The sequence below is a fragment of the Rhinolophus sinicus genome, linkage group LG06 (genome assembly GCF_036562045.2).
Source record: "Rhinolophus sinicus isolate RSC01 linkage group LG06, ASM3656204v1, whole genome shotgun sequence".
NCBI classification, from domain to species: domain Eukaryota; kingdom Metazoa; phylum Chordata; class Mammalia; order Chiroptera; family Rhinolophidae; genus Rhinolophus; species Rhinolophus sinicus.
The window spans coordinates 32,606,403-32,622,258 of record NC_133756.1 but is presented as its reverse complement, the minus strand read 5'-3'; the positions used below and the strand labels follow the sequence as shown (position 1 = coordinate 32,622,258).

At 40.5% G+C, this 15,856-nt stretch overlaps 1 protein-coding gene across 1 annotated transcript; it reads right to left on the bottom strand.

Annotated features, from left to right (window-relative positions):
• Positions 1–18: 18 nt before the first annotated feature.
• LEPROT (leptin receptor overlapping transcript) lies at positions 19–14,345 on the bottom strand. Its single transcript, XM_019731755.2, has 4 exons — positions 14,110–14,345; positions 9,558–9,633; positions 6,508–6,694; positions 19–4,221 (listed from the first exon to the last, which is right to left on the bottom strand). Exons 1-4 carry the CDS (start codon positions 14,123–14,125, stop codon positions 4,105–4,107), a joined length of 396 nt encoding a protein of 131 aa, XP_019587314.1. The 5' UTR covers positions 14,126–14,345; the 3' UTR covers positions 19–4,104.
• Positions 14,346–15,856: the final 1,511 nt, after the last annotated feature.

Here is a 15,856-nt window from a genome sequence, read left to right as displayed (position 1 = left end):
AGAGAGTTCATTCTTCCATTCATTGTGTTTTGCAGATTTATTGATATATCAATCAGCATACCATAAAATTCACATTTAAAGCATAGAATTCAATGGTTTCTGGTACAGTCACAGAGTTCTGCAAACATCACCACAATCTAGAACACTTCCATTACCCATGATAAGTTTGCACCACACGTATCAGTTCATTAGACATTTCGGTTGTTTCTACTTTTCGTGTTTTTTTGAGATGAAATACACATACTACACAATTTACACTTTCAAAGAGTACAGTTCGATCAACGCCTTTTAGTATATCTAAGAGTTGTGCAACCACCACTAATTCCAAACATTTTCATCATCCCAAAAAGAAACCCTGTACCCATTAGCTGTCATTCCTCACTTCCCTTTCCCTCAGCCCCTGGAAAACACATATATTCACTCTTTCTATAGATTTGTTTATTCTGGACATTTCAGATAAATGGTATTATACAATATATGGGCTTTTGTAACAGGCTTTTTTTCACTTAATATAATGTTTTCAAGGTTCATCCATGTTGTAACATGTATCAGTAAGTACTTCATCTCTTTCATTCATTATTGATGGACATTTGGATTGTTTCCACTTCTTGGCTATTATGAATAATGTTGCTATGAACATTCGTTTACAAGTTTTTGTGTGATGTATGTTTTCATCTCTCTTAGGACTATGCCCAGAAAGGGAATTTGTGGGCCATATGGTAACTCAATGTTTAACCTTTCGAGGAATTGCAATTTTACATTCCCACCAGCAATTTATAAGGGTTCATTTTTTTCCATATCCTTGTCAACACATTGTCTTTTCTAGCCATCCCTGAGAGAATAAGGAATGTTATTCATGAAACATTTCAGCTACACTCAGTCTTCATCAAGAAGATATCTCAAAGGTAAAGATTTCTTGAGGAGACTATACAAAAAAAAAAATCTGTGGGTTCGTAAGGAAAAGAAACAACTATGAAAAGTAGGACCAGCTGAAAACTCACCCTGAGGAAGAGATATGGCAGTGTTACCCTGTTCTAAGATAGTCTCATCCTTTCCTATAAATTGCTGGAATGCTTTTTCCACTTTACTTTGGAACATTGCCATTTTCTGTGAAAGTCATTGGGTGCCGAGGCACGCCCTTGTAAAAATAAGGCGGCAGCGCTGTGTGATGATTGCACAATGCACGGACGGGTGAGTTTCAGATGTACTGGGGAAGATGATCCCAAGTCATTCATTCTTTCTGGAAAGGAGTTGGATCAGATTTCTTTCTTCTTATCACATGATATCAGCTATGCTAAGAAAACTGATTGGTAAGAGTAGAAAGCTGGATGAGTTTGGAATATGAAGAACCTCATTTAGAAGGTGGGGTAAGCTAAGAGGATGGCTCCCAAGTCAGGAGAGGAGGCCAGCAAACCTCACAGGAGTGTATCTGGACCCCAAGGTGTTAGGGGATGGAAAGGGCTGCTAAAACTGACCTAAGAAAGGCTTTGATCTCTGGAAAAGATGTCGAAATTTATACTTTCCTGCCTCCACTGTTGACACTAACCTGTTTCCAAGACTCAAATCTCAGGCAGGTACCTCGAGTACTGTAGGTCAGCTACATTAGGGTTTAGTCTGCCACTGAAGGCTTAGCCTGGGGACTCAGTCACTAATACATAATATTGTTTCTGTGAGAAAAGTGTTTCAAAGTCTACCTATAAGCCAGTTGTTTGGAATGTGATAGAGAATAATACCTTCATAAGACTACTTACATATAAGCAATTCTTTATGTGTAATCTCAGCTTGAGAATGTAATCAATATGCTTTGAATCTCCCAAATATATTTTATGGTATATAGAAAATGATAAAAATTTAAAAGGAAAAAAATGTCCAACATTTTTGTCACCAAGATGCAACTTTTGTATTGTACTTTCATATGTAGCAGTATTTCCTATTGACGTTTATTACTTAAGTGAAATGTAGGCACTTCAGAACAAAGGTCTTCTGTATTCAGACACATAGCAAATCCCAAAATCCACCACTTCAACAAATCATTCCATTAATAGGAAATAGCTACAAATAATCTATATGCAACTACTTTACATTATTCTGAAAATACAGTCAAGAGGCAAAGATTTAAGGCTACACATTAAGGCTACCTTGGTTATTTGAAATGTGTATAAGCAACAAAGACTTTTTTTTTTTTTTTTTGCAAAAAATAGTATAAATTAAACACTATTCCCATTCTAGGAAACAAGAGCTATTACAAACCAACTAGATATTCAAAATGGGATCTTAAAACTTATTGCTATTATTCTATTGCAGGACAGATTATTGCTCAAACTGCCCATTTTAGAACACCAAGAAATTCTCATTTTTTCATTGTCTTTTAAGTAAGACTACATCAGAATGAGGACTTTTAAAATTAAACTCTGGTTTTGTGTTAAAAGTACAATTTATTTCAATACAATAAGTGCAAGTGTAATTAAAAATGCTGGTTAAAATCATAAAGTGTCAATATAATTTGTCTAATATAAATATTGGAACAACTTTAATAATTCTATATGTACATATAACATTGAAAACAAAAAATCATGCACAACGTCAAAATATAACTTGGCTTATTGTCCTTTCAGGTATCACTTTTATCTTCTCCTGTTCCCAGCATCATTCCAGAATATGAAGGAGTGTGCTAATTACTCAGATTACAAACTTCAAGGGTTCAGTGTTTTGAATGTATGTCACTTATCACATAGTAACAATACTTTAAGATCATTGCTTATATTCTGATCAAGTGGTTCTATTTCCCGTATCTCCCTTTATCAACAGGTCTTGGACATAAAGTTGAACTAGAAAAACTGTGATTACAAGGTCCATCATGACATGTATCCTAATGATTCATTTAGAAGTAGCTAAAGTGTTTTATATAAAGTGCTACAGGACATGAAAGACAAGCATATCAACATATAAGTAAAATTAAGCAGCTCCCCCTCTGCTTGCTTACTTGGTTCCATGTCTACAGAAAGGAGATGCCAGTGTCATGAAAGAGTAAGAGCAAATCAGAACATCAGAACTGCTGGGAGTGTGTGTGTGTGTGTGTGTGTGTGTGTGTGTGTGTGTGTGTGTGTGTGTGTTGGGGGGCGGGGGGTGGAAAGAGAAGGGAGCGGGACAGAAGTGTCAGATTATAAAGGGAAATGAAGCAGAATTACCTAGCTATTCTTCTCCATCCTGCTAAAGCAGCTCCTGGGGTCTCAGGAACTGGTTCCAGCCTGGCCTCCCCACTCCTCGCACCCCAGTGGAGCTCCAGGGTTATTCTGTTCCCCTAGCACTGTGAAGACAGCCATTGCCTTTCAGACAGTGAGAAGGCAGAGCTGTTATCTACTGCCAACACTTCAGAAATATGAGCAACAGCCTGTATCTTACAGGTGGGACATTTCACAAATAACAAAGAGTGTGAACTAGGCCTCAACATGAGGGGAGATGAAACAATTTTTACAAATAGGCAGCTAACACCCAGAGAGGTTAAGTGATTCAGCCAAGGGAAAGAAAAGGAAACGATGTGATGCTTATTCCTCTATGACAGCACTTCTTATGCGATTTCATCATAATGTACTGGGTCTGGGCTGGGGTCTCAGGTCCTGCATTTGTAATAGGCTCCTAGGAGATGTTGATGCTATCTGTGGACCACACTTTGAGAAGCAAGGGTCCACCACACAAAGAAGGAACCACCTCTGCCTCTCTGGGCCACAAGTGTGTCTTGGAAGTCCTGGGCAGAACTGAGACCTGGTCCTACCCAAGCACATCCCCACGCAGAAGATGTAGATGCATTGCATATGTGAGCAGCTGTCTACAAGACTGTGTTAATATATTTTCTGAGAGCACCATGACTATAGAAACAGCCAAATAACATAATTCAAATTGAATAAATGGAGTGGTCTATTTGCTGGGAATATAATTAATCTCTTTCTCATGTAATCCTCCTTAATGTGAACATGATATAAAGCTATAAAAAAAAACTAAAAAAAAACCCAGCATATTGAAATTCATAGTCAAAGGCCACATGTGCACACACATACATATAGTATAATTTTAAAGAAATTAAATGCATTTTATCAGAATAAACTGCTACCACTGCTCCCAGCTAAAATCATCTCCTCTTCCAAATACAAGGAAAAAACCTTGAATTGTAAGGAAAATGACTGCATTGCCTGCCAGCACAAGGCCGCAGGCTCCCCATTTGATCTGAAACACAAGAAAAGAAAATTAAATCTTTACTTTCTTCATATTGTGCTCTTTACAAATCTGTTATTTTCTGCATTAGAAACATCCAATGAAATATTACACAAAGCTGCTAAAAGGCTTAATGTAACAGGCAGGAGACAGTGAACTATTCAGTAATTAGTCTAATTATTTCATGATACTTGTTAATTAAGTCTAGTATCATCCTTAACATTTTCCCCATTAGACATATTTCTCTAGTTGTTTTCACTACACAATGATTGCCTTAAGTAAAATACATGCAGCAGATTATAATGAGTCCAATTACAACATTGGGTACTGAAAGTTCAGTACACATTGCCTTCTTTCATGAAAATAGGAATTGGAGAGTTATGGATTGGTTTGTTTCTCTATCAGACAAAAAAAAAAAAAAGACTGAAAAATAACCTGCATGCAAATGAAAACAGCTTTTCGGTGTGGGAGATGATTTTACAGAGGCACCGTTGGGGATGACAGCACCCTCTAGTGGGCATTTTTTGTTTTAATTTAACCAACAGAACACATCAAAGTCACTTCATAAAATGTGATGCAGTATCCAAGGCTGAAAATAGAACTCTTTAGAGCAAAACTTAAGAAGTACTTAGTCTGAGACATAAGAAGAATAAGCTCATGACAATCTTGCATTCAAAAACCATCAACATTTCTCCATTATTCAGATAAAAGTTCGAACTGGCACAACATTAAAGACCCTTCAAGGAAGGCGTCATCAGCCTTCCTACCCTCAATCTCAACCACTCCTTTTTGCTCCATCATATAGGACTGCTGTTCTTTATTCCACATTTTGCTTTTTCACACTTGGGTGCCATTCCATTTAATAGCCTTCTCTAGTTTAATCAAAATCCTATTTATCAAAAACCACACCAAATGCCAGTTGGAATTTCTCTTGTTGTTCCGAAGGCATTCTGATCACGTTTTAATTATTACACATAGTACATTTATTCTATACTTACCCATCAGGCTACTTTCTGTGCTCTTTGGGAGCAGAGACAGTATCTGCCTCTTATTCCTGGTGTCTTACTAATAACATATGTTCCAAAGATATCTACTGAATGGATAAATAAGACTTGTGCATATCTGGTATTCAATGCCCCAAATAAGAGTTTCACAAAATTGAAACAGTATGTTAATTGGGAGGAATAAAAATAAATAGTAGGAAGACAGTGAACATCAAAGAAAAGATTTATACCCAGAATTTGTGTTTTGGAGACAAAAGGAAAATTTTTATATTGGATATGAAGATGTCATCTTACTCATTGTATCTTCTAGTAGTTAACAGTTGCCCCTCAACATATGCCTGTTGTGAAATGCATATTTGATCTTCCTCTCCTTTTTGGCACAGAGCTCCTAAAACACTTGAAATTCCATAAGTGACCAGAAGGATAAAGGTTACCTTTGTTATGTTAATGAGACACCTGCCAATGATTTGATCAATCATGCCTACGTAATGAAGCCTCCAAAAAAACCCAAAAGGATGGGATTTGGAGAACACTGGGTTGGTGATTTTGTGATTTGGGGAGGGTGGTGCGTTCGGAGAGGACATGGAAGCTTAGTACCCTTTCCCCATAACTTAGCCTATAGGCATCTCTTCCATCTGGCTGTTCCTGAGTCATATCCTTTGACACTAAACTGGTGGTCTAGTGAATAAACCAGTTTCCTGAGTTCTGCGAGCAAATCAATCAAACCCAAGGAGAAGGTCATGGGAAGCTCTGATCTATAGCTAGTCGGTCAGAAGCACAGGTAACAACCTGGACTTTCGAGTGGTACCTGAGACGGAGAGCAGTCTTGTGGGACTGAGACCTTAACTTGAGGCTGTCTCTGGGTAGACAGTTCTCGGTGGTGGTGTAGGGGAAACTCCCCCCCCCACCCCCAACACATGCACATTGGAATTGGGTGATCAGGAGCCATTTAGATGTTCATTTTGGAACTTGAAAAGTATTGCTATTGTAGTCTCTGTGGATTGCCCTAGGATAAGAGGCAAGGATTTGAGAACAATTCAAAAAAATAGCTTAAAGCAGAAAAAACAAGAAATCACTTGGTCTGGCTAAACGTTGCCAGAGAAACAAAGAAAGCATTCTGAAAACATGGCCAAGATATTGATAGGTAGACCTAAAATGTGCACTAGAGAAACTGAAAACAACCTCTGATTTGAGTACTAAGTCTAAGAAATGAAAATGAAACTGTGGTTCCAGACACAGGCCTTGGAAGTAAACTCAGCGACTACTGGGCAAAACAATAGAGAACAAAACTTACCACAGCCACACGAGCAAGAATAACAGGAAATCCAAAGGCAGAAACAACAATTCCAGTGGTGAAAAAATATGCCAGTTCCCGACAGGCACTGCTCGTCGCATCAGAGTCATACGTCACTCTTTTGGCAATGAAATGGGGAATGGGAGAGATGGCGTGAAATATCAAGACGAACAAGGGCCAGTAGACACTGTCGGTTGGATCCAGAAGAAATGCAAAAAGAAAAGTTACAGTTAAGACAGTCTACTGTTTTAAAGTTAATATTATTTTACATGTCTAGGTCAAAAACTACTTAGTCAACTGTCAATACTAGCACATAAGCTGATGCTAGCAGATAAGAAGTACTGATATTTAAAAATGACCAGTCCCTTAAGAGGTAGATAGCTGACACTGTGGTCAGAAACAACTACACGATGTATAAACTAGAACCTTTATTTTCTGTTATTACTGAGCTGTAATTTAAGGACAGAAGCTTCACTTAGACATCTTTGCTTTCCCTATAGAACTTAGTTCAGTGTGCTGCACATGCTAATTCAATAAAGCTGTTTTGAGTGTCTGCATGTTGGAAACATTTCAGTGGATTAGAATAAAACCCAGGTTCCTTGCCCTAGTCTACAAAGTCTTACATGATCTGGTTAACATTTCTTTCATGTTGTGCCATCTTCCCTGCATTCACTTAATCTATAGTCACATCAGCTTTCTTTCAGGTTCCTTAAACACACTTAGCCCATCCTGCTTAGAATACTCCATCCCCTGATCTCCTCATTGGCTGGCTCCTCTCATCACACAGTATAAGCTGAGAGGTCTCCTCCTAAGAGCAGTTTATCCTGACCATTCATTTTAAATGCCTCGAGTCACCCTTGAGCACATCACCCTCTGAACTTTCTGTTTAGCACCTATTCCCATCTGACATTTCCTTGTTTGTGAGAACAGGGATCTGATCTGTCTTAATCAATCACCATGTATCTCCAGGGCCTATAATGAGGTGCTTCATTAATATTACTGAATGAACAAAATAATAAATGGATTTTAAGTTTGGAAGACATGAAAATACATACGCGTATTAGTGAAAACTTTACATACATTCTAATCTTTATTACAAGGGCTCACAATAACTCTGTAATGCAAAAAAAAGCTATTTTCTTCTCAAATTTCAATGTTTTGCATTTATTAAAAATTACCATCTGCTTTCCAACTACATTTTTTCTATTTCCAACTACATTTTCTCTATAAAAGCTTTAAAAATATTTTTCTCCATCAGTTAGACATTTATTATGTTTCATTCCCTGACAGGGGGGTAAAGGCATAGTCTCCACCCATTTTTATATACACACACAATAATGCATATCACCCCAATGCCTTGATAACACAGATCCACCAGATAGCCAGAACCTCTGAGCAGGAGTTGGGGTGAAGCCCCACCATAATGAAAGCTTCCCATTTCAGCATACATCTAAGAGGGCAGGAAGGTTAACCAAAAAGCAAGAAAGGAAAGTGCCCTTCATGAAGAGACTCAGGACAGAAACACTGAGTTTGGACTCCTAATTTTAAATTAGAGGAATTACGGTGTATTTCAAGAATCACCAAACAATATTGTTGGATGGGGCTTTTAGAGATTCTGTAGGTCAAAGCCCTTATTGTACCAGTGAGGAAACAGATACAGATTGGAGAAGAGGTGTGGAATAGACTCAGCTGTTACCTGACATACCCACAACCATAAACTTACAGCAGAATGAATAGAAAGTGTATTTAACTGTTTTTTTGATGCCTGAAAAAGAGGATTTAGATAAATGGATCAACCTATAATGTCATTTAGGTGGCAAACCAATTCTCTGAAATATTGAAAACAGCTGTCCTTATTTTAAATGTGGGAAGGTCATTTGGAACTTGACTTGTCAATGCTAGATATTATGGATGAGAAAGGGGTTCTACGGAAAGTAACCTCACAGGGTGATATGATCATAAATTCCTACGTGGGCAGGTCATGGTGGGTAGTCAGACCCTAGGCATATAATTTCTTTAGTGAAAAGTTTATTGTTACCTTAAGCAAGTCCTGTCCATTTTTCTGTGCTCTAGGTTAACATACCCTTGAAATAAGCATAACCACCCTCAAGAAAGCACATAATCTTGTTAACTGTCCTGTAATCCAGTTCCCGCTTTGCTTTCTCCTGCCTTCATGTAATCTTCCTTACATTCCCTCCTTAATTTCAAACACATAAAAGAAACTGCAAAATTGTCATTCTCCAAAGTATTTGAGTTCTTGTTTCCCAGCAACTGTTATCAGTTTGGGTTCAAATAAACTCTTATAAATATTCTCTAAGATCTGGACATTTCTTACATTGACAATATAAATTGTAAATGCCTCCAAAACAAAAATTGGATTCAACTGTTCTTTTATAAACTAGTGAGTTTTTCTCATGATCAAAAGGTCTGTTTGTGTCTGTCTATGTGTGTCTATATATGTACGTTATAAATATGAGATAATTTACCACCTCCAGATGGCATTAAAATTAACTTAAAGAAATTTGTTGAATGTTCCCTCTGCCTGAAATGCCCTCCCCAACTCACCAGACTGATAAACTCTTATTTATCCACCAAGTCTCAGCTTAAAGAAAACTTCTATACAGCCCTCCCCGGATCTCCCAGGGAAATTCTGATGGACTTTCTCAACACTCTCACTGTACTTTGCACATATCTCCACTATAGCTGTTACCTTACTAATTGGATTGTTTACCTGTCTCTCATTCACAACTAGAACTGTGAGCTCCTTGAGGACAGCACTGTGTGTCTTCCTTCTTGTAGCTTCAGCTGATCCAGAGTAGGTGTTCAAGAAATGCTTATTAAATGAAGACATCAATTTTTAAAAGAGCTTTTCTCTGTACAAGTACAGCTGACCCATGAAGGGATTAGGTTCATAATTTGGGCTTCTCTAACTCATTGGTTAGAGCTTAGTGTTAAATCCACCAAACTCTCTAACACCCATGACACACAAACACACACACACAAAATAGTGACAAAGATACAAAAAGAACAGTGTTTGTCCAGTAACTTACCCATAATCCTCTAAAGCACATCCCAGCATAAGAAAAGTCAGTCCAATAGCCCCACTGAAGGATAATAACACAAGAGCTGTGAAAAATAAAACCAAGAGTTAGAGGTTCCATATCAGTGGTTGCCAGGGGCTGGGGAAGGAGGAGAGGAATGGGGAACAACCACTAAGGGTACAGAGTTTCTCTTAGAGGTAAAGAAATATTCTGGAATTTGATAGTAGCGATGGTTGCACAAGTTTATGAATATACTAAAAACCACAGACTTTAACACTTTAAAAGGTTAATTCCATGGTATGTGAATTTTATCTCAATAAAAATTTTGATTAAAAGAATAAAAGATCCCAAATTTAAGCAAATGTAATTTACTTATTTCATTAGTTGATAATACATTTGATTAGCAGATCACTGCTTCTGTCCACCAATTTTAAATTTTTTAGGTGGAGAAAGGTCTCAGCATTTCCAGTACTCAACCCATATCTAATGTATGAATTCTCTCTATATTTGTCATAAGCAGCCAGCCAGCCAGTCTACCACAAATCCAGTGAAGGGAAACTCACCACTGCCTGAAGCAGAAACTGTCATTTCATTCTGACAGTTTCTGAAGATTGAAAAACCTCTTTCCTTAAATTATATGCAAAACTGCCTCCCTGTAATGTATACCCTTTGATCATTTTTGACTCCCCAAACTTCAAGTATTTGGAGACTATCTTCACAGAAAATGATTCTCAATTACTGAATAAAATATTTATTTCCAGCATCTGTAGGGCATTAGTCTCTGAGGAGATAGGAACATATCTGTCCTTATGCTGCTAAGTGAGAAACAGAATATCAGAGTTGTTTAAAAATTTTCAGCTCTGAGTCACCAACATGGGTTCAAACCTTCTATGCCAAGGACTGGTTGTGTGACCCTGGGTAGACGTTGAACCTCTTTAAATCTGATTTCTCATGTGTAAAATGGGGATAATGGTGCCACCTTAAGAGGAAGCTTATGGAAATTAAATGAGATAATCTATGTAAAGTGCTTGACAAAAAAAGGGGCTTAATAAGTAAATGTTAATCGATGCTCATTTTCACAATGTTCTTTGATAGAGATATAAATCAGAAGCATAGGACACTATATTACCCAAATTTCCTTCTGAAAAAATCTGTAACATTCAAAATTACTCACTGATTAAACTAATTAGCATTTTCATTGCTTCTTTTTACATTAAGAGGAGATTTGGGGGTGGGTACTGTTTTATAGGAAGATGTCAAGGTGCTTTTTAAAGACATCTGGAAGTTTGAAGATATTAGGGGACAAGGAAGGACTGACAATTTTAATTTATATATTTTTTTCATTTGGTGCATGTCACTTTTTAAAGAAAAATACACAAAGTTAAGCTTTTACCTATTATTTCAAGACAGAGGATCTCTTCCTGGTTGGCTTTGTCCCCTCCCTGTGCCTGATCATTTGCATTACTCCCTCCTCCAGGACACCTTTCAAAGCAGAGAACCGCAGACCTTTCTGGTCTGTAACAGCAGTCTCTCTAGGTTCACAACTGTATCTTCCAGTTGATTCTTTTCAGTCCTTTTTTGCCTTTTTCAGGAATCGCATCCTCTACCATCTCTTAAAGTTGGAGCTGACCAGGAATTCAATTTCATCTCTTTTCACTCTACACGCTTGCTGAGACATTGCGTTCAACCCACAGCTCCCCAGGACCACAAGGGCCCGGCCACATAGGTGTTGCACTTCCAGCTCCAATCTGGATTTCTCCACCTGAGTAGCCAACGAGGACCTCAAATTCAACATGTGTAAAACATCCCCAACTTTTTCTCCCAAACACACACTTCTTCCCTTTGAAGGTTCTATCTTGAAATACCAACACCATCACGGCACTCTGCCTTCCAGAAAATTAGCAAGTCAAGGTGACTCAATCTCTCAGACCTCACTGCTATGGACTGAAAGCTTGTGCCCCACAAAATTCATGTTAAATCCTAATGCCCAATGGGATGGTATTACGCTTTGGGGAAGTAATTAGGTCATGAGGGCAGAGCCTTCATGAATGGAATTAGTGCCATTATAAAAAAAGACCCCAGAGAGCTCCCTCACCCCTTCCACCATGTGATGATACAGGAAGATGGCTATCTACAAACCAGGAAGTAAGCCCTCAACAGACATCGAATCTGCTGGTACCTTGAACTTCCCGATAAATTGTTACACCTCTGAGGACTAAAGCACCCACCCTCTTCTCTTCAACCCTTGGCTACTGCCCTAGTGCAGGCCCTTATCATCTCATACCTACCCCTATTCACCGCTTCCAATCCACCCTCCACACAGTAGACAGTGACCTCTCAAATATATAAAGCTGGTGTCATTGCTTCGCAGTTGCTTTCACAGCCTACAAGTTGTTCTGGCACTTGAGGTGCATCGTGGTCTGAGCCTCAGTGCCTTTCCAGCTTCAAACTTCGCCATTCTCCCACTAAGTTTCAGTCTTACTAACATGGCTGAAGCTCCTGGAGAGGACAGTGTGCTCTTTCATGCCCCCTGCCCTATGTTACATGCTCTTCTCTCCATTTGGAATAAACTCTGCCCTTCCCTCATCCTAGTAGGTGAAGCCTTATTGATCCTTTCAGCTTCAATGCAAGGATTGCCTCTTGTGGAGAAATGGTCCTCTTACTTTCTGGAGAGGGGTTAAGTGATCCCATCTGCATTAAGTTAATAGGGCTGCTATTAACAACATACCATCAACTGGGTGGCTTAGAACAACAGAAATGTATTTTCCCACAGTTCTGGAGGTTTGATGTCTGAAATCCAGGTGTCAGAAAGGCCATGCTCGCTCTGGAGACTCGAAGGAAAAAATTCCTTCCTGTCCTCTTCCTAACTCCAGGTGGTTGCTGGCAATCTTTGGTGCTCTTTGCCTTGCAGCTGCATCACTGTCCTTTATGCCTCTGTCTTTATATGTTCTCCCTGTATGTCTCCATGTCCTTTTCTCATAAGGACACTAGTCATTGGGTTAGGGCCCATGCTAATTCAACATCGTCCTAACTTGATTACATCTGCCAAGACCCTATTTTCAGATAAGGTCACATTGACAGGTACTGGGGAATTAGAACATATCTATTTGGGGCACACAATGCAACCCACACCATCTTTGTGCTCTCACTATATCTGAGCACAACTTAGACACTTACATAGTAATTATTTCCAACTCTGTCACCCAGCAGTAACTTTGCATTTATGTTTATCCCTAGTCTCAGGCAGATAGTAGTCTCTCAACACAAGTTGAATTATCTGCAAAATGCTTCTTTCCCTTAGTGCTTTTCTACTTCATAGCCTAACTTGCTTTTTACTACATCACAATTTCTAACACATGTACACATAAACATCATTATTTCATAGTTTCTGGACATGGCTGAACACAGTCCAATACTGAGATCCTACTTGTCAGCTGTTTCCTGCATTGGCTTCAAATGGCGATATTACACACTGGGCACTGTCCAAGTAAATTATGTTTATTAACCTGATGTTGAATATAAAAGTCAGCCAGAAATCATGATAAAATGAGTCTGTGGCTAAAGGCTCACACACTCAAGTAAATTTCATAATTACATACATGTGTGTAAATATACTGTATACATGTTTATAGCAGGTTGACGAACAGGAGAAGGAAGAGCTTTGGGTTCAAATTTCGAAGAGGACAGGCATTCCAAAGAGGAGAGACACAAGTTACGCTACTCTTTTCAAAAGATAGAAATCCAATGGTTTCCTCCCAAAATAACAGGAAGCCTTCCAATAACCTCTCCCACCAGTCATTCTCCATTCCTCTGACGGAATACAGATAAGGGAAGTGGTGTTCTTGATACCCCCTTTTTATCAACTGCACCATTCCAAATCTACATACTGCAAAACACCACTGTCTGTCCATACATGAAAGTTGCGATAAAATTCCACCTAATCTACCCTCCACAGTTATGACAAATACAGCATTTCTGGGCGCTTTCTTTTGACACCCGCCTGCAGTCAACTCTGCCCAATTGGAAAAATCATCACGAACAAGAGGATTAAGTGCCTCAAAGCCTAGAACACTGGAGACAATGGCTTCTCTGGAAGCAATGGGAAACTGCGGAGTGGCAGGACAAGAAAGGAGAGGCCTCAGGGTGGACATGTCAGGAAGTGGGAACCTTGTTAAAAACTCGGCAAGAAGTGGGGCGGGGGGAGAACGCCGCGAGGAATTGAGGAGGAGTCGAGATGATGCTCCGGGGGCTGGCCCAGGTCTCCCAAGCAGCCATCGTTCCTGGAGAGGGGTCCGCCTGGAGGGTCCCGGAGTGCTAGGCGAGTGTGAAGGCCAGTGGCCTTGCAAAAAGAACAAAAAGGCTCCCCAAACACCCCTCCACCCGCATCCCAAGGGGCGAAGGGAACGCGAGAGCGCATTCCCACTGGAGGGGCGGGACGCGTGGCGAGTCTGGGGGAAGGCCGCTCGTCGCCCACGCGCTGAAAGCGCAGCTCCAAGCTTAGCCCGGGGAGAAGGTGGCGACCCCCACCGCAGGACTAGCGAGCCGGGGACCACCGATATACCTTTAATGCCCGCCATGTCTCCCGAGCTGGGGCCGCGGCTGCTTCCGGCTTCCTGCCACAGCCCTGGCCCCCACCCAGGACTGTACCGTGGGTCCCGAGCCCGCCCCAGCCACTCAGAGCCCCGCCCCTGCCACGCCCCATCTTCCCCACACCGCCCACACGGTGCCCCGCCCCTGCGGGTGCCGATCAGCCCCCTGCACTCGGAGCCCCGGCCCTGTCGGCCCCAAGCCCCGCCCCGCCACTCGGAGCCCCGCCCCCGACACGCACGGCCGCGTCCCAGCCCGCCCATAGCTCCGCCCCCACTCGCAGAGCTCTATCATCCTGCCTACTGGTCCTCTTTCTTGGGCTTGCCCTGCAATCCCGTTTGCGCCGCAATCCCGTCTCCTAGGTTCTGAGCCCTCCTCAGACAGCCGTTTTGTATTTACTTCCCTCCAGGGAATGGAGTTTTGTCTTGTTAGGAACAGCCTAGAAGAGAACTTAAAAACCATCTGGTTCATTCGACCTTTAAGGAAAGAGGCTCAGAAAGAGTAGGACTTGCCTGATGCACATAGCTCTTTTGAGGTTGGATTACTTACCCCTCGTTCTAGCCGAGAACTACTCCACGGAACGGTGCTGCCCCTCTCCTATTGCATTTTTCTTAATTTTCAACAAGACTGAAAGATTGAGATACGTGGGAACCCGGGTTCTAACTACCTGAGAGGCACAAATTCTCACCACCTTTCAGGATCCCCACTTGGTTTACTTTTTCAAAACTGTACACTGAGAGTATTATTGTCTCAACACATGCTTAACTACCTGTGAGTTTGTTTTTCTAGCTCCTCTCATTTCTCCTCACAGATGGAAAGAACTTATTAAAAACTGTATTGCTAATACCTGACTCACTGCCGACCCGTGGAGATCCAGAATTACACTGCACTCCGTTGCCTGCAATCTATTCAAGATAGTGGAGAACTGCCTTCCCTATTTTGAGTATCCTATTCTAATACCTGTTAAAGCTCTCGGGGTACTCCCTTTCACCCAAACACCGAAAGCCTGTCTTTTTCAGCTCCCTTGCTCTAGTGCTAAGCTGTTCTCATGAGGAAGTTAAGGTGTTTTTCTCACTGATCGATGTGGATTGCCTATGGAGTCAAATCAGCCCATTTCCCCTTCCATTCCCAATCATCCAGCAAGGATCTGGAAAATCAGATATAAAGGTTTGCTCGAGGCTTCCATGTCAAGTTGAGGCCAGTCCCACACAAAGGAAATTTTGGAGAAAAGTGACATTACTTCAGAGGAACAGCTTGGTTTGAATGCCTTAAGCTTCGCAGGAAGAAACTAAAGATGGTGAAAAGAAAAAGAGGTGTTTGCAGGTGGATAATGTCCAGAATCAGAAAAATGCAGAGCCCGTATTGGTCTCCAACAAGTTTTCTGCCCACACCAGCTGTCCTTTCCAGTTTCAGTTTATTAAACACTTTAAAGAGAAAAATTGCCATCTTGCCTGAGGCTTTAATCATCTTTTTAGAACATCTGTTTTTCTCTTGCCAGATGCTGCAACGAAAAATTGTTCATCCACTTACCCACTCCATGTTTCCTCAAAAATAAGAGTCACCACAAACAGAAAGTAAAATCTCAGAGGCTGAACCCTATCCCCACCTGGCCATCAGTGTGTTACTTTGATGTCTGAGAATCTGTCCTCATGCTGCCTAGAACTACAGTGACTTCAAATAAATTTTTATAGTCTCTCCTTGCATTCAATTCTCTCACACTA